This window comes from Cervus elaphus, chromosome 29 (genome assembly GCF_910594005.1).
Source record: "Cervus elaphus chromosome 29, mCerEla1.1, whole genome shotgun sequence".
Taxonomy (NCBI): domain Eukaryota; kingdom Metazoa; phylum Chordata; class Mammalia; order Artiodactyla; family Cervidae; genus Cervus; species Cervus elaphus.
In genome coordinates, this window is record NC_057843.1 from 2,884,459 (window position 1) to 2,911,303 (window position 26,845).

A 26,845-nucleotide genomic window follows, 5' to 3' on the forward strand; every position below is an offset into this window, starting at 1 on the left:
GGGAACATAAATGGCTTTCTCCAAATATCTCAGTTATGCTTTTAGTGACGGCTGTATTCCGTCATAGAAAAGTGAAATGCAGAAATGCATATAGTTACACAACACCAACGCTTTACTGACTATTCAGAAGGTTTCTGAAGTTAGATTTTATAGTTATCTTCAGGGATGTGTTAAACTGTCTCAGTTCAGTTCAGTCGCTCAGTCATGTCCGACTCTTTGCAACCCCATGGACTGAAGCACGCTAGGCTTCCCTGTTCATCACTAACTCCCGGAGCTTACTCAAACTCATGTCCATTGAGTTGGTGATGCCATCTAACCACCTCATCCTCTGTTGCCCCCTTCTCCTCCCACCTGCAATCTTTCCCAGCATCAAGGTCTTTTCAAATGAGTCAGTTCTTCGCATCAGGTGGCCAAACTATTGGAGTTTCAGCTTCAGCATTAGTCCTTCTAATGAATATTCAGGACTGATCTCTTTTAGGATGGACTGGTTGGATCTCCTTACAGTCCAAGGGACTCTCAAGAGTCTTCTCCAACACCACAGTTCAAAAGCATCAATTCTTCAGTGCTCAGCTTTCTTTATAGTCCACTCTCACTTCCATACATGACTACTGGAAAAACCACAGCTTTGACTAGAAACTGTCTACAGACGTGTATTTATCTGGCCTGGGCCCAAGCGATTCAATGCAGATACAGACTCAAACACGTCAGAAGTTCCTAGTCACAGGTCAAAACAGGCCTAGTCTGGGATAAACACAATGAGGTGACACTTGTGGTTTGTTTAGGGGGAACCAGTGGGATAGTCAGGGCATAAATTGTTAGTTTCGTGCATATTCTGCTTCTTAGCCCAGAACAATGGGTCCTTAGACTAACACCTATTGTAGACTTTATCCAATAATGAATGTTGTTTATTCTTGAAGGTTGAAGCCTCGCTGTGTGATAAAGTTGATGTCTTTAGAAGGACAGGGGTCTTCTTTATCTTGTTCGTGCATTCCGTCAACAAACCTTAGTTTACAAATTGTCTGTCACCAGGCTCCCTGACAGACAATGCAGATGCAAAGATAAGTCAGACATGACCCCTGGCTGCAGAGACCAGTCATGTGGAGAGGGACGCCGACTCCCTGCCAAACTGGGGTGCATGGCATGTGCCCTGAGTGAGCAGGGCACCAAGGATGCTGCTGGACGGGACGGTGTGGTCCAGAGGGGGCCTGGGGCTGTGGGGAGAGGAACAGGAGGAAGAGAAAGCACTCCAAGGCCAGAGGGGATGATGGGACATGTGAAAAAAGAGGGGAGCCCGTGTGCTGCAGGGGCAGAGAACTGCGGCGAGAGGCCTGGCCACCCCACCTCTTCCCCTGCTCTGAGCCCTGGTTCAATCAGCAGAGAAAACCTCAAGGTCCAGATGCATATGCCGGCGAGCGGGGGGATTTTAAATTAAGGAAGATGTCATGTCAAATCAGGGGGCAAAGAACAGTGGGACAACTGATGGCTTTTTTGAAAGAAAATAAATTCCTAGTTTAGTGACACATAAAAATAAATCCCAAGTACTCTGAAGATCCAAATGTAAAACTAAAAGTATAACATCAATAGAAGACAATGAAAACATTTCTATGGCCTTGGGACAGGTAAGCCTTTTTCAGCATTTCCAGAATCCCAGCAACTGCCAACAGAGAACCCTGATAGATTAGACTTCTCCCCAGTTAAAAGTTCCACACTATGATATATCTTATACTAAAGTTATGAGCAAATGATAGAGTGGGTGAAAATTCTAGAATATCTGACAAATGCTTAGTAACTAGATACTCCTACGTGTGTGTGTTTAGTTCAGCTGTGTCTGACTCTTTGTGACCCCATGGACTGCAGACCATCAGGCTCCTCTGTCCATGGGATTCTCCAGGCAAGAACACTGGAGTGGGTAGCCATTTCCTCCTCCTGGAGGTCTTCCCAATCCAGGGATCAAACACATCTCCTATGCCTCCGGCACTGCAGGTGAGTTCGTAACCACTGAACCACCTGGGAAGCCCAAAGAATGCCTAAAAATCAAGACAAATAACCCAAAAGGAAAAAAAAAATGGGGAAGGATTTGGACGAATAAGTCACAGAAAAATGGAACCCAAGTAGTGCCTAAGTACACAAAATCACTTGTGGTTAAATCATAGTAAAATTTAAAGAAATTCAAGCTACTTTTAAAACAGGTAGCTTTTCCACCTTGCAGAGTGCCAGAGGAGGGTTGGGCGGGGGTCATGGGAGGATGAGAAAGGCACAGTGCCCACGGATGGGGCTGCCGTGGGGATACGGCCGCAAGGCTGGTTTCTGGAATCTACCAAAGTTCAAGATGGGCGTAACTGTTACCTACTTCCAGGATTCCTGAAACGCTTCAAATCAGGCAGGCCTCAATCTGATCGGGAAAATATTATTCAATGTAAGAAAGTCAAGGGCGTGGAAACACCTTTTCAGCATCTGTCTCCTTGGGGACAGAGGAAGGACAGACCTTCCTCCCAGCTAACATCCTCTGGGAGAAGCCAACATCTGGGTCCCCAGGCCGGGAAAGCAGCTGACTTGTATCGCTTGTCACCTCGGGGCCTGGGCACACGGAAGGCGAGTCACTCAGGGTGGCACAAGCTCACGTCCACAGAACTGGGTCAGGGGACCAGCCCAGCAACTAGAGAAACAGGTCGACAGCATCGTGCGGTGACAGCTAAACCTATGACCCCGAGAAATGCCATGGTACGCAGGTTACCGTGATTCGACATGACAGATCAGGAATAACACCCAGGTCAACACCTTCCAATCAAATGACCGCTGGACAGAACCAGAGCACCAGCCTCTCCCGGAGGTGAAGCAGCTTGAGAAAGGTGACGGTACAGACATGGAGATGCTGTGAGCACAGTTCTCCTCCAAACGCACATCTGCCAAAAGCCCCATCTGCCCAGCCATCCTGAGGACCACTCAGCATCAAAAATTAACATCATGCCCATGAAAGCATTCAGTTCAGTTCAGTCGCTCAGTTGCGTCCAACTCTTTGCGACCCCATGGACTGCAGCATGCCAGGCCTCCCTGTCCTTCACCAACTCCCAGAGTTTACTCAAACCCATGTCCATTGAGTTGGTGATGCCATCCAACCATCTCATCCTCTGTTGTCCCCTTCTCCTCCTGCCCCCAATCCCTCCCAGCATCAGGGTCTTTTCCAGTGAGTCAGTTCTTCGCATCAGGTGGCCAAAGTATTGGAGTTTCAGCTTCAGCATCAGTCCTTCCAATGAACACCCAGGACTGATCTCCTTTAGGATGGACTGGTTGGATCTCCTTGCAGTCCAAGGGACTCTCAAGAGTCTTTTCCAACACCACAGTTCAAAAGCATCAATTCTTCAGCACTCAGCTTTCTTTATAGTCCAACTGTCACATCTATATATGACTACTGGAAAAACCATAGCTTTGACTAGATGGACCTTCTTAGGCAAAGTAATGTCTCTACTTTTTAATACGCTGTCTAGGTTGGTCATAACTTTTCTTCCAAGGAGCAAGCGTCTTTTAATTTCATGGTTGCAGTCACCATCTGCAGTGATTTTGGAGCCAAGTCTCTCACTGTTTCCACTGTTTCCCCATCTATTTGCCATAAAGTGATGTGGCCAGATGCCATGATCTTAGTTTTCTGAATGTTGAGCTTTAAGCCAACTTTTTCACTCTCCTCTTTCACTTTCACCAAGAGGCTTTTTAGTTCCTCTTCACTTTCTGCCATAAGGGTGGTGTCATCTGCATATCTGAGGTTATTGATATTTCCCCCGGCAATCTTGATTCCAAGTTGTGCTTCATCCAGCCCAGCATTTCTCATGATGTACTCTGCATATAAGTTAAATCGGCAGGGTGACAGTATACAGCCTTGATGTATACTGACATGAAAAGCACACACACTGCTGCTGTTGCCGCTGCTAAGTCGCTTCAGTCGTGTCCGACTCTGTGCGACCCCACAGACGGCAGCCCACCAGGCTTCCCTGTCCGTGGGGTTCTCCAGGCAAGAACACTGGAGTGGGTTGCCATTTCCTTCTCCAATGCATTAACACTAGCATATGTAAAATAGAGAGCCAATGGAAATTTGCTGTTATGACTCTGGGCACTCAAAGTAGGGCTCTGTAACAACCTACAGGGGTGGGAAAGAGCAGGGGAGGGAGGGAAGTTCAAGAGGGAGGGGACAGACGTACACCTATGGTTAATTCATGATGCATGGCAGAAATCAAAGCAATATTGTTAAGCAATTATCTTTCAATTAAAAATAAATTTAAAAAATAACATCATGACCAAATACAAAGCTCTTAGAATTTCCCTTAAATTATTTCTTAGAAGGAAAGGATTTCTCTTTTTCCTTGGAGAGGTCTTTCTGTAAAGGGTAAACCAAATGTATGGTTCATCTACTCATGGATAGGAGTAGATGTTGTTTAGTCCTTAAGTCGTGTCCGACTCTTTAGTGACTCCATGGACTGAGACCCGCCAGGCCCCTCTGTCCATGGGATTCTCCAGCCAAGAATACTGGAGTGGGTTGCCATTTCCTGCTCCAAGGAATCTTCCTGACCTGGGGACTGAACCTATATCACCCGTGTCTCCTGCATTGCAGGTAGATTCTTTACCACCTGGGAAACCCTGATAGGTGGTACGAGAAGATTAAGTCTCTGCTCACAACCTCATTTAGACATGGAGGCTCTTCAGCTTCTCAAGGAGGATCCGTTCAAACAAGGAGGTTATTTTCATGAAACCAACTGAAGACTTTCCAGGAGGTGAGGGTCCTGATAACGCTTACACAGACAGAAAGGCAGTGCACACACTCAGTCGAATGACGCTGCACCGAGTCCACACTTTTCTGTCTCTAAGTGTGGAGCCTGCTCTCCAGTATGTGAAAGAGAGGAGACTCAGGGAAGGCATCCAGTCTTTACAAAATGGAACTGAACACAAGCAGAGCCCCACGTGGCTGTCACGGGGCTTCTGCAAGAGGTGCGAGCCACCCTTCCCGCCTCCCCAGACCCCAGCCACCGCAGAGACCCAGGCCACAGACACCGCAGCCCCCAGGCGCCCGTGCCCCAGGGTCCCATCCTCCTGAGCGGCTCTTCAGGCAGTCCTGGGGCTGCTAACAAGCTGCTTCCTACATCACGTGGGGCCGAGGAGCCTGGGATCATCCCGGCTTAGTTCAGCTCTCTGCTCAGGAAGGTGGGGGACGGGGGAAGGCTCAAGGCGTACGCAGCCTGCGGTTGTGCTCTGCTTTAAAGGATTGATCCCAAAGGGAGTGCTGAAAAGCACTGAAGAAACACTACAAACGGTGGTGGCCCGTTAGCAGGCTGGCCTCTCACATGATTCCTTCTGGAAAATGAACCAAAGTACCACTTTTACGGAAAACTACATTACTGGTTCTCACAGGTGACTAAACTGACTGTGGAATGATTCTTTAGCTGGCTAAAATGCTTCTTTAGGTGGGACCAGGGTTTCTCCAGCTGATGATGGACAGAGAAGCCTGGTGTACATGGGGTTGCAAAGAGTTGGACATGACTGAGAAACTGAAATGAATTGAACTGAACTAAGGGTTTTTCCACTTGGGCTGGCATTTTGCATCAGATAATTCTTTGGAGGGCTTCGCTGGTGACTCAGGGGTAAAGAGTCAATGCAGGAGACATGGGTTCGATCCCTGGATCAGGAAGATCCCCTGGAGAAGGAAATGGCAACCCACTCCAGTATTCTTGCCTGGGAAATGCCATGGACAGAGGAGCCTAGCGGGCTACAGTTCCTGGGGTCTCAAAGAGTCGGACACGACTGAGTGACTGAGCAACAACGACACTTCTCTGTCCTGTGTGTTGTGGGGTGCTGAGAATATTCCTGGTGTCCACCCACTGGATACCAGCAGCACCATCTCCCGCTCCTTCCTCTCCTGCCCCGACCACGACTACCAAAAATGCCTCCAGGCTTGGCTGGTGTCCTCTGGGTGAGAGAGCCACTGACTCCCACAAAAGGAAAGTACGCCGTGTGCATAACCTCCCCCACAGCATCCACACGCACTGCCTTCTCCACGGCTGGAGCACGCGGGGGTCAGCAGGCCTCTGCACACGGAGGGAACACGCCTGGAAGGGGGAGGTGGCTGATGGAAGAGAAGGTGCCTCCCTTGCCATCACAGTGTCATCTCAAGATTTTAAATAACACTTCAGGGAGAGACATGCTTTTTCTTTTTTCTTTTTTTTTAAGGTTGAGAACTTGAGAGAGTGAATAAGAAATTGCTCAGAAAATTATTTCCTTTCTTTACAAAACACACCGTCCTATGAAGCAGAGACAGAAGCACCTGGGATCTTGACTGTGACATCACAGAACAAGGGTGGAGTGGCCAGTAACAGAGACGCAGCTGCCGTTTACGGATGCATTGGTGTGCTCTAGGTACTGCTGTTGTTCAGTCGTTAAGTCATGTCGGACTCTTTGCGACCCCATGGACTGTAGCCCGCCAGGCTCCCCGGTCCATGGGATTTTCCATGCAAGAATACTGGTGGGTTGCCATTTCCTTCTCCAGGAGATCTTCCCAACCCAGGGATCTAATCTGTATCTCCAGCATCGCAGGCAGATTCTTTACCACTGAGCCACCTGGGAAGCCTCTCCAGGTACCATACTGAACATCTAATGCATCTTGGAAGGCTCATAACCCTGCCTGGAGGTAAAAGAGGATTATCTCTGCTTTACAGATGGGAAAACTGGCTCTGAAAAGTTAAGGAACTTGCTCAAAGAGCCATCATTGTTCTGTTCTGCTGAATTTTCAGTGGTATATTTACAATTACACAAATTTTAAGGAATCAAGTTTTTAAATCTCAAACATTTAATTTACTAAAAGAGGAATTTAGCGTAGCACTTTTATAGGTTCACACACTATTCCATGCTTCATCAGACAGGCAAACAATGATGTCCACTTCATGCTGTGGGCACTGACTCCCTCCTGGATATATTGGGGTGGGGGGAGATTCACTCAGGTCTGAAGACGTGACCAGCACAGTTTTCTGTGGTCCCTTGGCAGGAGGAGGTAAAAGCATCTCACAGGCTACTAAAAACATCTGCAGGAACAGAGGATAAAAACACCACAGCAATGTAAACTAAACCAAAATTCATAACAATGAACTCTGCAAAGGTGGAGCAGCCATGAAAGAATCACGAACTTCATATAACTCAGCTCAGATAACTCTGGGCATATTTTCAGAGATAATTTGTAATTATTTTTGGTGACGGAACACTACAAGAGAATGGAGAACAAATCCATGGGGAAACCTAAAACCTCACTTGAAGTAAGAATTTCCAACATAACTGAGCCAGGCATGATTGCCAAGGCCTATACCTTTTCCAGAGCAGACTTTCTTGAGATGCTTGTTATTTATCATCTGATAAAGGTGCCAATGTGCATTTTGAAGATTTAAAGTCAGAGTAAGAAACTACAGCAAAAATATACTGGATAGTTCATACCTGAAATAACAGGGGCATTTTTATAACACTTTCTGGCACTTATATATGGCTACTCACCTGTAGCAAAAGAAAAACTGAAAACAGGACATTTTGTGGCCATTTATGGTTACTCATGTTATTGGAGCTCTGGGTTATTTCTGTAAAATGGGGGACCACCTCCAACAGGTCCTTTGCATGCGTGCTAAGTCGCTTCAGTTGTCTCTGACTCTTTGTGACCCCATGGACTGTAGCTCACCAGGCTCCTCAGTCCATGGGATTCTCCAAGCAAGAATCCTGGAGTGGGTTGCCATTTCCTCCTTCAGTGATTTGTCCTAATTGAACCCGGGTCTCTTACATCTCCTGTGTTGGCAGGTGGGTTCTTTAGTACTAGTTCCACCTGGGAAGCCCCAGTGTGTCCTTTGGTGAGCTCCAAAAAAGACAAGAGTCCTCCAGAAACAGATCATACAGTGGCCTCTCCTGATCTGTGGGATTGAAGAGACAACACGAGGGACACAAAGCAAGTCAGCTGCTGCTCCCACCAGCGATAGGCAACAACCTGTTCCTTCTAGGACCCGTGGAGAGGCACCAGGAACAGTTGTGTCACTTTCTCAGCACCATCAAGAAATGAAATACTATTAAGTACTCCTGGAATCGCAAAGCACACTCGGTGGGCAACTCACCAAATGGTTCTGAACACGCCTGGGTGTATGTATGCATGCTTCATACGTGCATTACGGTGGGGTCCTAGCACTGCCTCTTGGTGACGGTGATGGGGCTGGTGCACCGACCATCCAGCCTCTCATCTGTTCTATCTGGCCAGGGGCTTTCACCACCCCTTTTCTGCTGAGACCTGGAGGAGGAGCAGGTGCTGGTAGGCACAGAGGGAGAATGAAGCCCAACCCAGCCACACCCTGCTGAGTACTGTCTTCTCCATCCCCCTGCTTCTCAATTCGGACCTGTGAGGATCAAGGCCACAAAACCCTCATGCCCACTGTAAGGACCAGAAACAAAATGGGCAACACAGTACAGGGGCTTAGTCAACAGGGGTGGTTGTTAATGGGACTTATGCTCATCTTGTTTGATTTCAGCAGTGGTCTGTGGCTCAGTGGTAAAGAACCTACCTGCAAGAGATGCAAGAGATGAGGGTTCAGCCCCTGGGTTGGGAAGATCCCCTGGAGAAGGGAATGGCAACCCACTCCAGTATTCTTACCTGGAGAATCCCATGGACAGAGGAGCCTGGTGGGCTACAGGGTCCTTGGGGTCACCAACAGTTGGACACGACTGAGCGACTGAGCAAGCACCAGGCAGCACTGCAGCGTACTCGTGTAACTGACATTCTAGGACGTCAGCGCTGTTCCCACTGCAGCGTGTGTGTGTAACTGACATTCTAGGGTGTCAGCGCTGTTCCCACTGCAGCGTGTGTGTGTAACTGACATTCTAGGGTGTCAGGAGTGTTCCCACTGCAGCGTGCGCGTGTAACTGACATTCTAGGATGTCAGCGACATTCCCACTTCAGCGTGTGTGTGTAACTGACATTCTAGGACGTCAGCGCTGTTCCCACTGCAGCGTGTGTGTGTAACTGACATTCTAGGGTGTCAGCGCTGTTCCCACTGCAGCGTGTGTGTGTAACTGACATTCTAGGGTGTCAGAGCCATTCCCACTGCAACATGTGTGTGTAACTGACATTCTAGGATGTCAGCGACATTCCCACTTCAGCGTGTGTGTGTAACTGACATTCTAGGGCGTCAGCGCTGTTCCCACTTCAGCGTGTGTGTGTAACTGACATTCTAGGGCGTCAGCGCTGTTCCCACTGCAGCGTGTGTGTGTAACTGACATTCTAGGGCGTCAGCGCTGTTCCCACTGCAGCGTGTGTGTGTAACTGACATTCTAGGGTGTCAGCGCTGTTCCCACTGCAGCGTGTGTGTGTAACTGACATTCTAGGGTGTCAGCGCTTTTCCCACTGCACTGTGCGCGTGTAACTGACATTCTAGGATGTCAGCGCTGTTCCCACTGCAGCGTGCGCGTGTAACTGACATTCTAGGACGTCAGCGCTGTTTCCACGCTGTAGCAACCACCTCTTTGTTGAGTTATTAATGAAATACCACTCCATGTAAACTCCCAGCTGATCAGCCCAGAAACTGAAATCTATATCCTGGTTAGAAGGTGGACATCTTCCTGCCATAAATGAAGACTTGAAGACTTCAGCTCCTCAAGAGGCACACTCATGCTCATATTTTATGCTGAGGATAAACGTTCCATTTCCTCTGTCTTGCTTGGCGGTTCTGAATATTACCCCGTGTTACCTGTGTCCTGAAATGACTCTGATTATGTGCGGTAATCACTAGAGCTGAGCTGGCATGTTAAGTACCAATATCGCAAGTTCTTTTAAAAAATCTAGTGTGTCTTTCCTCATGAGGCTTTAGAACAGCCAAGGGATTTGTCAGCATGGACACAGCTACAAACAGGACTGGAGGGTTCTGGCAGACGAGCCCTGAACCTAGGCTCTGTCTCCAGGACCCGGGTGTCTGCTCCCTCCACCCCCGGTGCCCACGGATGGAAGAAAAGTGACCCCAGGCGACTCCAGGGCATTCAACCACCCAAAGCACGGACAGAGACGTGAAGCACATGTCCACCTGCCGAGACCAACTGGACACCAACCATCGAGATCTCCTTGGAGTGGTCAGTATGACTCCAAGACAGACATTGAAACGTCACTGCTGAAGCCCAGGCCCACACTGTGCCCGTACGCTCCTCTCGCCAGGACACAGGGCTCAGAGTCCCCACCATGGCCCTCTATACCCGGGACCACCTCTGCTCCAGGCCCAAGGGGGCGGCAGACTCAGTCTGGAGGCCCTGGTCACTTCAGTGGCCGTGTCCTTGGAATCCCTAGCCCTGCAGAAAGACCCTTGGGGTCCAGGGACCTGAATATGTGCACGTTGCCATGGCTACCGCCCCTCACAGGTGTGACGTCACTTCCTCCTGACCTGCAGTGAGAGGAAGGGGCTGGGTTGTTCCGTCTGCCCACCGTCAGCATGGACCAGCTCTGTGATCAGAGTAGTATCAGCATGGAAGGTTCTGGTCCCAGCTAACGACCACAGGACCAGGGAAAAGTCACATAAGAGAGGGGCTTCCAGGGTTCCTTCTAGTGGGCAAGTTCTGTGGTCCCATCATCACTTCTCCCTCTTGCAGCCTCCCCCACTCCCTCCTGGCCAACAGTCTAGAAACTTCAGCCAGGTCGCCAGGAAACACAGGTGATCTCTGGCTGCAGGTGAGAAGCTGCACAGAGACTGCTTTCAAAAAGCGTGACCTCGAGGGACTTCCCTGGTGATCCAGTGGTTAGGAATCCACCTGCCGACGCAGAGGATATGGGTTCGATCGCCGGTCCAGGAAGATCCCACATGCATGAGAGCAGCTAAGCCTGTGCATCTCAACTACTGAGCCTGAGCTCTGGAGTCCACGTGCCTCAACTACTGATGCCCGTGGGCCCTAGAGCCTGTGCTCCAGAAGAAGAGAAGTGAGCACAGTGAGAAGCCCGTGCACTGCAACCAGAGGAAGGCTGCACAGCATCGAAGAACCAGCACAGCCCAAAGAAATAAATAACAGTTTTTAAAAAAGCAAGGCTTTTAAAGGATAGACAACCACTACATTTCACGAAACAAAGGAAAACTCCGTTATGAATGAGACACATAAGGAAAACCCACTTTACATCCACCCCTACAGCAATTAGCATGCATTATACTGTAACATTTCAAGAGGCTTTTTAAAAGACACTGATGCTTGCCTTTTGTTTTCTGAGTCAAGAGTGAAAAAAATGAATTCATTGCTGCTGTGAATCCTTAAGGATATCTATTTCTCTCTCTTGCCTGAGAAAAACCAGACTCAAGAAGATCCTGAAACGATGTGAGTAAGAACCAGAGGCGTCCGGGGCACCGGCCCAACCCCTCCTTGTTTCTCTGACCCTGGAGGAGCGGGATGGCCTACCTCCCCCTCGATCCTCCTCGTTCTCGCTCAGCAGCTTGCCCGCCGAATTGTACCACTTGAACTGGGGTTCGGGGAGGCCGTAGACACTGCAGTTGATCAAGGCACTGTTCCCTTCCTTGACGATGATATGGTCGGTTCTGGCGACGACCACGGGCGCTGAGCCCACCGCCACGTCGGTGGCGTTTAAAGTGCTGTTGGCTACACTCCTGGCGGTCGCCAGCGTGGACGCGAGGATCAGCAAGGGCACGGGAGGCAGGAAGCACTCGGGCAGGTGGCTCTTCACTCCACCCATCTTCTTCGCTCACCCCGTGAGGCGGCAGAGCCAGCCGGCCGGGGGTCCTCTAGTGAGTGACACTCCGTTCACAGCAGGCCAGGGGCCAAACCTGGCCTGGCTCCATGGAGTTGGCTCCTGATTAAAAACCTGTTTAGAAAAAAAAAAAAAAGAAATGCATAAATACTAGCATTCATACTTTAAAATGATTATTTACAATATGTTAGAAACCCAGCTAAAACACACATCTGGCTAATTTTTAAATAGCACACCAATTATGTAGTTGTTCCAAATGTTCATGGAAAATCATGATATATGAGTTTGTTATTTCTGCTACTGAAACATAAGACTCCTGGCAGGAACAGCGTAACTTTATATCACACGACCTTGCAGGGCTCAAAGGCCGACCCTGGCTTTCCTCAGTCAGCACCACGAGGCCTCCTCTCACCCCCCACCTGTCCCCTTGGGGACCCCAGGGATGCACTGGGTGCTCAGAATCTCTCTCTGCCGGTGGACATGCCCTCTGCCTCCTGCAGTGCACCCCGGGGTCTGCCACGGCGGAAGGGCTCCCCCAGCATCAGCTGGCATGGCCCTCCCCAGACTGGGACACCCTTCCCCTTTCAGGCAACGGCTCCAGCGCCCTCTGCCCCCGCGACCCTCCCCTCCCGCCCGCCTCACTCACTGAACTCCTCGGCCTCCATCTTCACCTGCCTCCGGGGATGTCGGGTGTGACATGGTGGGTGGCTGCGCTTGCTCACCCGAGATCTAACCCCCACCTGCTGCCCCCCGCTCCATCTCACCCACTAAGACATGGCCACACCCCAGGGCCTTTCTTCTCTCCACATTCTAAATTCTGAAGTTCCAGGTCACTCTGAGGTTCTCAGTAGCCGTCCTGCCCTGCACCCCACCTCCCCAGTGGCCTCACTGGGTTTCCTGGTCTCCCGACTCCCCTTAGGCTGCCCCGGCCAGCACCCAGGCACACAGACACCCCCCCGAGACCGTGTCCTCCCGCCAGTGTCCAGCGGGATGCAACCCGCCCCGGGACGTCCTGGCTGCCACCCCAGAGGCCCGCACAGAACTGGGGACAAACGACACCCACGACGTGCTCGCAGATACCAAGGCATGCCGCCGGCCCAGCCAGGCCCGCGGAGGCGGCAGGCCCTGGGGCAGCTGCGCTTGCGGGTCCGCTGTCCTCTTCCCTCCATGGTCTCTCCAGCTTCAGAACCAACATTGTGGCCCGCGGTGGTATGGCCTGCCCCCCACGGGGTGCGGGGCTGAGTCCCCTGCGGATCCTGCTCACATCGCCAGTCTCTTCCTTACCAGCCCTGTGGAGCTGTCACTGTGACGGCTGCTCTCCCCATCCTCTCCTTCTCTGGGGCCTCTGTGCTCCACGCCCCCACTGACGCTGCTCCCTGTTCTTCCCCAGCCCCTCTCCTTCCCCTGCAGCCGCTCCTGCCACCTCCCACCTGAGCACCCCCCGGGCCACGTTCCTGGTCCTGACCCCCTCCCTGCGGACGGTACCACCCACAGCCCACACACTTCCCCGCCAGGATGCCCCGCGGGGAGTCACATCAGTGCCCTCAGACCAAGGGGTCAGTCTGCCAACCAGGCCACGGCACCGTCTGTGCGGGAAGGCGCGGGGACAGTCCTCAACTGCACCACCCTCTTCCCCTCTGAACGTCCCTAACACCACACTGTGAGCTCCACCTGCTGAATACTGCATGGGCAGGCCCCCACGTCTGTGTCCTCGGAGGGCCCTCCCTGGGGGTCTCCGTGTCCCCCTCCTAGGAGTGCGGAGGGAGCCTTCTGGGCTGACCACCTGTCTTCAGTCTTGGCCCGGATTCCAGGCCGACCCCTCCAGCCACTCTAAACACGAGCCATACCGCGCCCCTACTTTATGTAGCAAGTATCTGCGTCTCTGCACTGCGGTGCTACACAATCTGGATTCCTTATCCCTTTTATTCAAAAAGAATTACTAAACATCTACTATGAAAGCGAAAGTGTCAGCTGCTCAGTCGTCTCCGACTCTTTGCGACTCTTGTGGACTGCAGGCCCCCAATTTCCCAGGCAAGAATACTGCAGTGGGTTGCCATTTCCTTCTCCACGGGGTTGAACTCCCGTCTCCTGCACTGCAGGCAGATTCTTTACCTTCTGAGCCACCAGGAAACATCTGCTCTGGGCAGACATTATTCTAGGTCCCAGAGACAGATGAACAGACAATATAGATCTTTCCTGTGGAGATTATATCCTCATGGGGAAAAGCAGAATAAATACCATGTGTATAAGAACTTTGGATAACCACACACGCTTTGAAAAACACATCATGATGCACCTGAGTGCCAAATGAGGCACTCCAGAAGAACTTCCCTGAGGAGGTGGCCTCGGAGCTCTTTGGGAATCACCCAGACCCCAGAAAAGGGCCTTCTAGGAAGAGCCAACTAAAGCAAACGGGGAGCTGCCACACGTGTCACAGACACGGACGGGTCCAGACCTCCTAGGGCTCTAGAGGACACAGGAAGGAACCTGGATTTTATCATTCATCGAAAAATGTTAAGCAGGGGAGAGACGATGTGATTTCTCTTTTAAAATCAACTTTGCTTGTGCTCAGTCATGTCTGACTCTGCAAGCCCTGGACCGTAGCACACCAGGCTCCTCTGTCCATCGGATTCTCTAGGCAAGAACACTGGAGAGGGTTGCTATTTCTGCTCCAGGCGCTCTTTCCAACCCAGGGATCAAACTCACATCTCTTGCGTATACTGCACTGGCAGGCGGATTCTTTACTGCTGAGCCACTGGGGAAGCCAGAAATCAACTTTACTGTGCTGTAATTTACAAATTTAAAAAAGTGCCCATGTTGGGTATGCATTTTAACAGGTTTGGGCAGACTTATACACCCATGTAACCACAATACACAAGATGTGGAATGCTTCCATCATGACCAGAAGCACTCCCATGCCCCTTCCAGTTTCAGCTTTTCCATGCACCCACTTTGGTTACTTTGTATATGGTGTGAGGAAGGACCAAGGTTCATTTCTTCCCCACAGGGGCATCCAGCCTGTTTGCACCAGCTATAGAAAACACCCTCCTTTTTCAGTGGCTGGCCCTGCCCCCTTGTCAAACACAATGATCTATATCTAAACTCCTCCTTCTGTTCCACTAGTGCCGATGTCTTTCCCGAGGCTAATATACCATCCGGACCATACTGTCAACCTCATCTTTGTCTCTTCGGAGTTCACGTTCCCTGACACTTTAGATGCCCAGTGAATTGCTGAATGAATGCATCTGTCTTCAAAAGCAGAAAATATCATTCCAACTGTGTGGATAAAAACACTGAAGAGGTACCAGGGATGATAAAGCAACTTCGGGTCACAGATTTCTTCAGCAGGAAAGACACACACACTCCCCACAGGGCTGGGTGCCTTCCTATCCTGGACAGCCCACATGTGACCCCCCAGCAGGAACTAGGGGGCCCAGGATCATGACACATTACCCCCTGGGACTATGGTTTTCTTTACGTGGCTCATCTTGTGGTTTTCTTTCAGCAGGAAGTTATCAAGCTGACCTGCTCCTTACAGAACAGTTAAGACATGGGCTCAGGTTTGACAGCAACTAGGCGAGGATCCCGGATCTAACCGCCCTGACTGCCTGGGTGTTTCTGGCCCAGGACTTACCAGTAACGGCTGTTACAAGAACTTATGATCACATGTATGTCAAACATGCACTGCTTGGCTTGATAAATAAAAATTACTAATACAATGTACAAAGAATCCTTCACTGAAATTAATGCTTCTTGAGTTTACTCTAAGTTACATCACACCTTGTTTTCAGTTCTGTTGAATACATTGTGACTGCCGTCCCACCACTGGAAATCACGACAAATGATTTCCAGCCACGGTTCCTTTGAAGGGGCTCAGATCTGAGAAGCGTGAGCACAGTGGACAGCACCTGGGTTTCCTCCGACTCCCTAGAGGGAGATGAGGGCAGATGCTGACCAAGGACCTCAGGGAGGAGGAGAAAGGAGTCACAGTAGGAGACAGGTTCTCATGAACATGTGCCGTAAATACACTGTGGCTTTTTCTTTTTTTTGGAATTAGGGAGAATGCAGTAAATGCAGACTTTAAACATAGTCAAAGCTATGGTTTTTCCAATAGTTGTGTACAGGTGTGAGAGCGGGCCATAAAGAATGCTGAGCACTAAAGAATTGATGCTTTCAAATTGCAGTGCAGGAGAAGACTCTTCAGAGTCTCTTGAACTGCAAGAAAATTAAACCAGCCAATCCTAAAAGAATTTAACCCTAAATATTCATTGGAAGGAGTGAAGCTGAAGCTCCAATACTTTGGTCACTTGACATGAAGCACTGATTCACTGGAAAAGACCCTGATGCTGGGAAAGACTGAGGGCAGGAGGAGAGGGGGGCAGCAGAGGATGAGATGGTTGGATGGCATCACCGATTCAATGGACATCAGTTTGAGCAAGCTCCGGCAGGCAGTGCAGGACAGGGGAGCCTGGCATGCTGCAGTCCCTGGGGTCGCAAAGAGCTGGACACGACTTAGCAGATGATCAGCCACAGGTCTGAGACGCATGAGCGCCGTGGACAGAGCTTGGGGTCACTCTGACTCCCTGGTCTGGGGGGAGGCCTATAGACGCTGACCAAGGACCTCAGAGAGAAACAGAAAGAAGACATAGTAGGAGCGCGGTTCTCATGCGTATGTGCAGTAAACACATTATGACATTTTTTCTCCCCCGCAATTAGGGAGAATACGGTAAACGGGAGATCACACTAGGCTTTAAGATGCATAAATCAGAGGTACTTTCAAACAAAGGCTGGCCACGTGGTTTCTACTTTCCAACACATTGTCCCAGCCAGGACAAAGAGAAGAGGAGACTACTGTCCAATCATCTTCCAATCACGTCAGTCAGTGTTCTGGGCTAGAAACACAGCGACTCTTCCGGGCTGGCACCTGGTTCCCTCAGAGACCTTACCAGGTAGGGAGCCGAGGCATCACCCCCGCCCGCCCCCCATGCAGGCCAAGTAGGGAGCAGACTCATCACTCCCCTCCTTCCCCATCTGAAAAGTCACCAAGGCACTTAGAGAACAGAATGTGTCCTTTATGGGCTGTTTGTAATCCAGGCGTTTTTACTCTAAAACCCTCTGTGAACATTTATTTTTAAAAAGAAAGCATTTAATGCACATGAATGAATTAACAGTTTTTAATTAAGAATTCACCCTATTTCATGCCCTGCCCTTTCAAGTTCAGATTTTTACAAAAGTATCTATTATGTGCCGGGCACACTGCCAGGGACTTGCGGGGTCAACACGCCGTAGAATGCAGAGTTACAGGCCGTGTCTACTTACGGTGAGAGACAGCAGCTGGCTCAGCGTGCTCTGCCGGTGCCAGGAGCGTGGGGGCAGGCTGGCGACACTGGGATGGGTGTTTGCTGCTGGCCTCCCCAGTCCCAGCCCCACTCCAGCTCTCCCGCATCCCCGGGAGTCCCATGGTGCAGACCCGAGTCCTAGTTGTCCCAGGGCAGGTACAGCTTGTTCCAGACTCCCTGACACCCCTCCCACACAAGACCTTGGCCCTCCCAGGGACTCAGGGCAGCTCAGCAGACTCTCCTTCCTCCCCACACCCAAGGTCCTGCCTCCTTCCTTCCACATCTGCTCTGCAGCCACACTGGGGTGGAAGCCCCAGGCAGCTGCTCAAGAGGCAGGAGTCGCCAAGAGAACAGAAAGACATCACGCCCCTTTGCACACTGGGAAAACATTCCACAAACGGACTTTGTTCAGCTTGTCAGACTTCGCACGTGGCACTTCGAGAAGTTCAGTTAATATCACCGTCACATTCGGAAAGACATTTCAGCCTCTGAAGGGTAAACCACGAGGGCTGAAATCCACCAGCTTAAAACACAGTCCTTCAGAATACAACAAGGAAGGCCACAGATCCCCAAACCAGGCCTACCCACGGCCACAATGGACGAATTGTTGAGGTTCATGGGCGTGCTCGGAAAACTTTCACAGAATACTTGACTTTAAAAATAAATGAAACAAAAGAGAAAACAGTCAGCAAGCATCAAAGGTTCTTTCTTCAGCTTGGCCGTTCCCCTTCTTCCAAACAACTGCATTTTCTCTAAAAGCATTTTAATAAGATGCTTTGTGGAGTCTTACTTGCTATCTCTTCACCTATAGTAAAACATGACTATTGACCATGCAGTTCTGGAGTTGGAAGGGAAAGGGCCTCCTGTGTCAGGGTGTTCTGAACTACATGAATGTGCATGATTGTTTTTTTCTTGGCAGGGTCCATGCTGGCATTTCCCCATCAACTGTGATGAATAACTTTATACTTCATACAACGGGGTTTTGTCACAACATCTACAAAGAGTTATCACTGGTTTTCACTTGTGCATAAGTGATGTAAGCAGCACAGAGGCCACCCTTTAGATAAGACGCAGTCTTGATCAGTCCCTACTCCTCGGGTGGTGGGAAATCTCAGCTTCCTGTGGAATGGAGAGGCCTGACACACTCAGTAAGTCATAGACGCTAACATTCAAAACTGACAGCCTTGGGACTTCCCTGGCAGTTCAGTGGTAAAGACTGCCTTCCGGGGCAGGCGGGGCAGGTTCAGCCCCTGGCTGGGGAGCTAAGAATCCCACATGCCTTACAGCCAACCCCCACCCCGCAAAAAAACCCCATAAAACAGAAGCAATACTGTAACAAATTCAATAAAGACTTAAAAAAAAGAGTAGCCCAAAATTTTAAAACCCCACAAAATAAAAACACACAAAAGAACTGATAGCCAGCTGCCACCTCCCTAGTTTGGCTATCTTTCTGGAACTTCCTTTCCTATGTCTTATAATCAGTGAAAAACACCCACACTAAGCTTTTTAACCTGGGCTTCCCTGATGGCTCAGTGGTAAAGAACCCACCTGCCAGTGCAGGAGATGCAGGTTCGATCCCTGGATTGGGAAGATCCCCTGGAGAAGGAAATGGCAACCCACTTCCAGCATCCTTGCCTGGGAAGTCCCATGGACAGAGGAGCCTGGCTGGCTATGGGGTCACAACAGGACACAATGGAGTGACCAAACAAACAAGAACAAACCTTCTTTTACAAACACAGTTTAAAAATGATTTTCTTTTGCAATTTTAAAGAAAAATGACAAAATCCTGCCAGCCCACCCTTCCTCCGATCACTTGAGTCTTTAGGTGGTGGAGGTGACGTCTGAACACGGGCCGCGCTGTGTGTGTGCTCAGCCGCCCAGTCGTGTCCGACTGTGTGTGACCCCACGGACTGTAGCCCGCCAGGGTCTCTGTGCATGGGATTTCCCAGGCAAGAGTACTGGAGTTCGCTGTCATTTCCTTCTCCAGGGGGTCTTCCCAACGTAGCAATCGAACCTGGGTCTTCTGCATTGCAGGCAGGTCCGGCAGATTCTTGACCAACTGAGCTACAAGTGAGATGCCCGAGCACAAGCTAAGGGCATCTAAAGCCAAGATGAAGAGTTTTGTGGAGCAAGCATGCTCCGGCCATGGTGACTGCAGCCCAGCTGCAGCATTTAAGTCCTCAAGCAGCTGAGTTCTGTCTCGATGTCCAAAGTCATGTTAAAGAAAGAGGGTCACTCAGTCCTTCTTTCTTCCTGACACGTGCTCTGGAAGCTGCCTGTGCAGGGATCCTGACGCCTCGCATCACACAAAGCCAGCTCCCAACCCAGACGGAGATGTGAAGGTTACATGAAAGGAGGAAGAGCATCTTTGGAAGCACGCGGCATCCGTCCACAGCACTGCGCAATAACTGAGGCGCTTCCCTGTCAGGCACACGGCTGGGGTGTGGAGCTCACGGGGAGGACAGGTCCTTACCCCAGTCCTCCGGAGTCGAGGAGGAGGACACGGAGAGTGAACCGACCGTCACAGGACAGTGGGACAACCGCCGCGCCAGACAGGGCTCAAAGACCCACGTGGTACCAGACGGAGCCTGCAGTGGGGCAGGGTCCAGGAAGTGACCCTGGGGTCTAATGACAAAGGAGTTTGCCAAGGGGGCCAGGGCCCAAAGAGACAATGGTGACTGGAGAGGACCTGGCACACGAGGGGAAATGTATATGACGGCGGTGGGTGGTTGAGTCACTAAGTCGTGTCCGACTCTTGCGACCCCATGGACTGTAGCCTGTCAGGCTCCTCTGTCCAATGGATGCTCCAGGCAAGAGTACTGGAGCGCGTTGTCATTTCCTCCTCTAGGGGATCTTCCACACCCAGGGATCGAGCCTGTGTCTCTTGCTTGGCAGGCGAGATTTTTTTTTACCACTGAGCCACCAGGGAAGCCCTAATATTATACAGATTTGTACGTCAAGGATGAGCTGCACACAGGTAATGGGGGAGTGACCCCCAGACGAGGTTGGCAAGGTCACTGAACAATTCAGAAGGAGCTAGAACAAAAGGGCTCATTCTACTCTATGAACCACACTGACGTTCAGGCCTCTACAGCATTGTACACCTGGTTATTTTTCTGATACGCAAAAGCGCCTAACTTTTCAAAAATGGATGTTTTAAATCACTGCTTTTCAAACCTAACAACGAATGAGAGACCCCAAGATGTCATTTCTGTAATACTTAGTTTTAATGGATCCAGCATAATAAGAAACCCTTCTTGGATCTTCATTTTTTCCCACATGCTGTGTGCCTTTTCTGATTAGAAGAATCATCTTACTCCTCTGCCACCTTCTTCCCCTTTTCTGTGGAGAGCGGCATGGAAGCACACACTACCATAAGTAAAACAGAGCCAGCGGAAATCTGCTGTATGTCGGGAACTCAAACTGCACCTGGGGGGTGGGAAAGGGTGGGACGTAGGAGGGAGGGACCAGACGGAGGGGACACATGTATACCTATGGCTGATGCTCGGTGACGCTTGACAGAAAACAACAAAATTCTGTAAACCAATTATCCTTCAATTAAAAAACAAATAAATTAAAAATAAATAAATATTTTAAAAAGAGGAAAAAAGTAGGAATCATATAAAATAAAGCTCTCATAAATATAAGGTTTAGAAAAGGAGAAAGAGAAAAAGAACGGTATTAAAGGTTTTCTGCTAGTTAGGGGCTCAGTTGTGTCCGACTCTTTGCGACCCCATGGACTGTAGCCCACCAGAATTCTCTGTCCATGGGATTCTCCAGGCAAGAATACTAGAGTGGGTTGCCATTCCCTTCTTCATGGGATCTTCACCTAATGACTACTGTCAAGCAAGATAAAAACAGGTCTATTGCTTCTATCTGTTCACAAAACAAGAATGTTATGTCTGGAAAACCCCAGGCATCTCTTCTCAAAGTTTTTTTTTTTTTTTTTTTTTGTGGGGTTTTCTGTTTGTTTTGGTTTTTTAACACAAGGTAAGACAGAGAGGCCAAAGAAGGCAACAGACTGCCTGAGGACACACAGTTTAGTGGCTTCAAACCAGAATAAAACGTCATGCCCATCTCAGATCTGGTATTGTACTAAAACCTCTGGGCTCCATAAAGGCAGTTTTTCATTGTTCTGGCAGCTGAGACAGACACCGAGGGCTGTTCTAATCACAAGAGTATCTTTCAGAAGAGTTTATTGATGTTTTGGCCTGTATTTTACATCTTTGAATTCTCATTTCAAATGAACAGTCTAAAACAGTTTGGGGCCCAATTAAAGAAAATCCTTACTTGATCAGAGAGATACTTCCTCAGAAATCTGACAGTCTAGGGAATAAACCAAACCTGGGGACTGAATACAAAGCGGATGCAACCCCTGATGAGGGGGTACCTTTGTGCTGCCAGACCCATTCCTGAAGCACGGCAGGAGGCAGACAGGAGCTGAGGACGCTGCGTTGGCATTTTTCTCTGACGTCTGACACTGTGATGATCAGATCATGTATCAGACTTACAGCTGGTACAGAAGCACCTTGAGCTGTTTTTCACTTTCTCTTCCTGTCTCTATCACTAGGTATTTTTCTAGATTCTCCTTCCACTTATAAAAAAAAAAAAAAACCTGAAACTAAATTATGTCCTTTCAAAACATTCTCCCTATTCTTTGGAGTGTGTATATAGGGAGATTCGGTCAAACATCAGTTTGATACCTGGGTGGGAAGATCCCTGGAGTAGGAAATGGCAACCCACTCCAGTAGTCTTGCCTGGAGAATCCCACTGACAGAGGAGTCTGGCGGGCAACAGTCCATGGGGTTGCACAGAGTCAGACACGACTGAGCACGCATGCATGCTGCTATAGGGAGATTCAAATTTTTATTCTAGAGCAATTAATTTTCTCTTACTGGCTAATCTACAGCATAGCTTCAGCTGACCTTCCATTCTTCCTCATTTAATTTCACTGTGAGTCCATTTCCAAGACACTCAGGATGTATTTGGTAAATAAGCTCCTCCGTGCAAAGTCAGACCAGGCAGGAGCTGGGGCGCATATGGGAGCCTAGACGTCTCCACAGGCCAGGACTGCCTTCCCGCCTGGAACAGCAGCCAGAGGCGCCCACATTCTGGAGTGATGCGTGAAGGATGGGCTGATCCCGAGTGCCTGCCCATGAGGCCGGTGCTCTGCCTGGGTGGAGGGGTAGCCTCCTCTCCCGAGACTGCATAAACCAGAGACCAATATTCTTAACCTGCTTTCTAAACATGATGTTCAGGCCTGAAACGACTGTGTGTTTAGATTTTCTCAGATTCTGGCACACACGGTAAACACTTAAGGCCCCTTTCTCAACCCAATCTGCCTGTACATGGACGACCTCCCACTGGCCAAGGGTGACGCCCCATGTGGACTGGGTGGGGGAGGGGGGTTCCGCCACTGACTGGGGTGCATGGCTGGTCATTTCTTCTCCAAATCCACCATTCTGTGACCACAACAAGCAGGGGTGTGGCTGTGCTGTGGAGGGAAGGAGCTGGGAGGTGTCAGTCTGCAGACCAAGGTCCTCCTGCAGGAAATGAAGCGGGACAGAACACCAGATCGCCAGCTGCTTCTGAGCTCTTCCTTTAGATAGACTGCCTTACGGGCTTCCCAAATGGCTCAGTGGTAAAGAATCTGCCTGCAATGCAGGAGACTCGGGTTCGATCCCTGGGTCGGGAAGATCCCTGGAATAGAAAATGGCAACCCACTTCAGTATTCTTGCCTGGGAAATCCCATGGACAGAGGAGCCTGGTGGGCTACAGTCCATGGGGTAGGGTCACAAAGGGTCATACACGAGTAAGTATACACACACACGCTCACACACACACCTTACTGGGCATCCTCGCAGACCCTGCTTTCCTCCAAATTCCACCCATTTCTTAAGAATTCTAGGTAACTGTGTCCATTCTTTACCACAAATCTAAGTTTAAAACATAAACCACGGTCTCCCTAGAGCTCAGCCTTCGACATATCCTTGCAGGAGAGGCAGGGCACTGCCCACGAGTCCCTGGGCAAAGAGGCCAGGACGTGGGCAGGGCCAAGGACTCAGGCGTGAGAGGTGAGTGAGGCTGATGGGATTCTGGCACGTACCTATGATTGCAGAAATGGCATTTATGTTTCACAGAGTTGAAACTACCCCTCAGTCCTGGTCTCCCTGGTGTCTGATTAGTGCCATTGAGAGTCACCGAACAGGGACTGGATCACCTGGGGATTCTTCCTTCATCAGAATAAAATCTCATCTATTTGAGAAAATATGCTCGTAACTGCAGAGAGCAGTTAAGAAGCTTTGTTCTCCTTTACCAGCCCCACTGTCACAAGCAGAGTCGCATGAGTGTTCTTAGCAGGCTCTCTCTAAGAGCCAGACCTTAACAAGGACAGAAGAGATTCTGTACCTCCAGCTCTACTAGACTCAATTCTTGTTAACAGCATGAAAACAACACCCCTTATGCTCGTCCGGCATTTACAATTTACAATACAGAGCTGCGGATATTACCTCTCGGAGCCTTGCCGCGGCCCTGTGACACGGGGAAGGACCGTGTAGATCTGTCTACACTGACAGTGAAAGAGGCAAAGGCCAAGCTGCCCGCCCGCACGGGGGAGGCCCCGCAGGACCGTGTGAGCCTGGCCACAGTGACTGGGGGCCAGATGTCACGGCCAGGGCAAACTGGCTAAATGCCACTAACGACCAAACTGCCGTAACTGCCATTTTCAAACGGTAATTTTAAAATATTTTGATATTATTTTTTAAGTTATTGTTTTGAAATTTTGTATATAGAGCAATAATTCCCAAAATGTGGTTGAACCAGAATAACCTTCTAGCTGAGTTCAATGCAAATATCTTAAGGTCAATCTTCTCTAAAGTTTAAGTGTGTTTCAAAAGACCTATACATAGAAAACTATAAAACACTGATGAAAGAAATCAAAGAGGACACAAACAGATGGAGAAACATACTGTGTTCATGGATTGGAAGAATCAATATTGTCAAAATGGCTATTCTACCCAAAGCAGTCTATAGATTCAATGCAATCCCTATCAAGCTACCAACGGTATTTTTCACAGAACTAGACCAAAGAATTTCACAATTTGTATGGAAATACAAAAAACCTCGAATAGCCAAAGTAATCTTGAGAAAGAAGAATGGAACTGGAGGAATCAACCTGCCTGACTTCAGACTCTACTACAAAGCCACAGTCATCAAGACAGTATGGTACTGGCACAAAGACAGAAATATAGATCAATGGAACAGAATAGAAAGCCCAGAGATAAATCCACGAACCTATGGACACCTTATCTTTGACAAAGGAGGCAAGGAGATACAATGGAAAAAAGACAACCTCTTTAACAAGTGGTGCTGGGAAAACTGGTCAACCACTTGTAAAAGAATGAAACTAGAACACTTTGTAACACCATACACAAAAATAAACTCAAAATGGATTAAAGATCTAAATGTAAGACCAGAAACTATAAAACTCCTAGAGGAGAACATAGGCAAAACACTCTCCGACATAAATCACAGCAAGATCCTCTATGACCCACCTCCCAGAATATTGGAAATAAAAGCAAAACTAAACAAATGGGACCTAATGAAACTTAAAAGCTTTTGCACTACAAAGGAAACTACAAGTAAGGTGAAAAGACAGCCCTCAGATTGGGAGAAAATAATAGCAAATGAAGAAACAGACAAAGGATTAATCTCAAAAATATACAAGCAACTCCTGCAGCTCAATTCCAGAAAAATAAATGACCCAATCAAAAAATGGGCCAAAGAACTAAACAGACATTTCTCCAAAGAAGACATACAGATGGCTAACAAACACATGAAAAGATGCTCAACATCACTCATTATCAGAGAAATGCAAATCATAACCACAATGAGGTACCATTACACGCCAGTCAGGATGGCTGCTATCCAAAAGTCTACAAGCAATAAATGCTGGAGAGGGTGTAGAGAAAAGGGAACCCTCTTACACTGTTGGTGGGAATGCAAACTAGTACAGCCGCTATGGAAAACAGTGTGGAGATTCCTTAAAAAACTGGAAATAGAACTGCCATATGACCCAGCAATCCCACCTCTGGGCATACACACTGAGGAAACCAGATCTGAAAGAGACACGTGCACCCCAATGTTCATCGCAGCACTGTTTATAATAGCCAGGACATGGAAGCAACCTAGATGCCCATCAGCAGATGAATGGATAAGGAAGCTGTGGTACATATACACCATGGAATATTACTCAGCCGTTAAAAAGAATTCATTTGAACCAGTCCTAATGAGATGGATGAAGCTGGAGCCCATTATACAGAGTGAAGTAAGCCAGAAAGATAAAGAACATTACAGCATACTAACACATATATATGGAATTTAGAAAGGTGATAACGATAACCCTATATGCAAAACAGAAAAAGAGACACAGAAATACAGAACAGACTTTTGAACTCTGTGGGAGAATGTGAGGGTGGGATATTTCAAAAGAATAGCATGTATACTATCTATGGTGAAACAGATCACCAGCCCAGGTGGGATGCATGAGACAAGTGCTCTGGCCTGGTGCACTGGGAAGACCCAGAGGAATCGGGTGGAGAGGGAGGTGGGAGGGGGGATCGGGATTGGGAATACATGTAAATCCATGGCTGATTCATATCAATGTATGACAAAACCCACTGGAAAAAAAAAATAATTAAAAAAAAATAAAAAAAAAATAAAGTTTAAGTGTGTTTCAATGTGACACTGCGGAAAATTATCTTCACAAAAACATCAGAAGAAAGTTGAAAACATGGCTTTAATGTTTTCCATCACAGCAAACTGGAAAATTCTTACAGAGATGGGAATACCAGACCACCTTACCTGTCTACTGAGAAACCTGTAGGCAGGTCAAGAAGCAACAGTTAGAATCAGACATAGAACAATGGACTGGTTCCAAATTGGGAAAGGAGTACGTGAAGGCCGTATGTTGTCACCCTGCTTATTTAACTTATGTGCAGAGTACATCATGTGAAATGTCGGGCTTGATGAGGCACAAGCTGGAATCAAGACTGCCCAAGAAATATCAATAGCCTCAGATATGCAGATGACACCACCCTTATGGCAAAAAGTAAAGAGGAACTAAAGAACCTCTTCATGAAGGTGAAAGAGGGGAGTGAAAAAGCTGGCTTAAAATTCAACATTCAAAAAACTAAGATCATGGCATCTAGTCCCATCACTTCATGGCAAATAGATGGGGGAAAAAATGGAAGCAGTGACAGACTTTACTTTCTTGGGCTCCAAAATCACTGCAGACAGCAATTGCAGCCATGAAATTAAAATATGTTTGTTCCTTGGAAGAAAAGCTATGACCAATCTATACAGCATATTAAAAAGCAGAGACATTACTTTGCCAACAAAGGTTCATCTAGTCAAAGCTATGGTTTATCCAGTAGTCATGTATGGATGTGAGAGTTGGACCACAAAGCAAGCTGAGCACTGAGGAGCTGAGGCTTTTGAACTATGGTGTTGGAGAAGACTCTTGAGAGTCCCTTGGACTGCAAGGAGATCAAACCGGTCAATCCTAAAGGAAATTAGTCCTGAATATTCTTTGGAAGGACTGATGCTGAAGCTGAAGCTCCAATACTTTGGCCACCTGATGTGAACGGTCGACTCATTGGAAAAGACCCCGATGCTGGAAAAGATTGAGGGCAGGAGGAGAAGGGGACGAGAGAGGATGAGATGGTTGGATGGCATCACCAACTCAATGGACATGAGTGTGAGCAAGCTCTGGGAGTTG

General features: G+C 48.8%; 1 protein-coding gene across 9 annotated transcripts in view; it reads right to left on the minus strand.

The window, feature by feature from the left end:
- The window catches only part of MFAP3L (microfibril associated protein 3 like), a 116,557-nt gene that overhangs the window by 80,714 nt on the left and 8,998 nt on the right, over positions 1 to 26,845 (minus strand). For 7 of the 9 annotated variants that reach the window (XR_006338564.1, XR_006338562.1, XR_006338565.1 and 4 more), the window contains exon 2: positions 11,422 to 11,842. Coding sequence is in view for 1 of the 9 variants with exons in the window: in XM_043890911.1 (XP_043746846.1) it covers positions 11,422 to 11,713 (292 nt within the window). In the remaining 8 variants the exon portion in view is untranslated. Of the gene's footprint in view, positions 1 to 11,421; positions 11,843 to 12,374; positions 12,397 to 17,047; positions 17,183 to 26,845 lie in introns of those variants that run through there. The other 2 variants (XR_006338567.1, XR_006338568.1) reach the window with 2 other exon arrangements.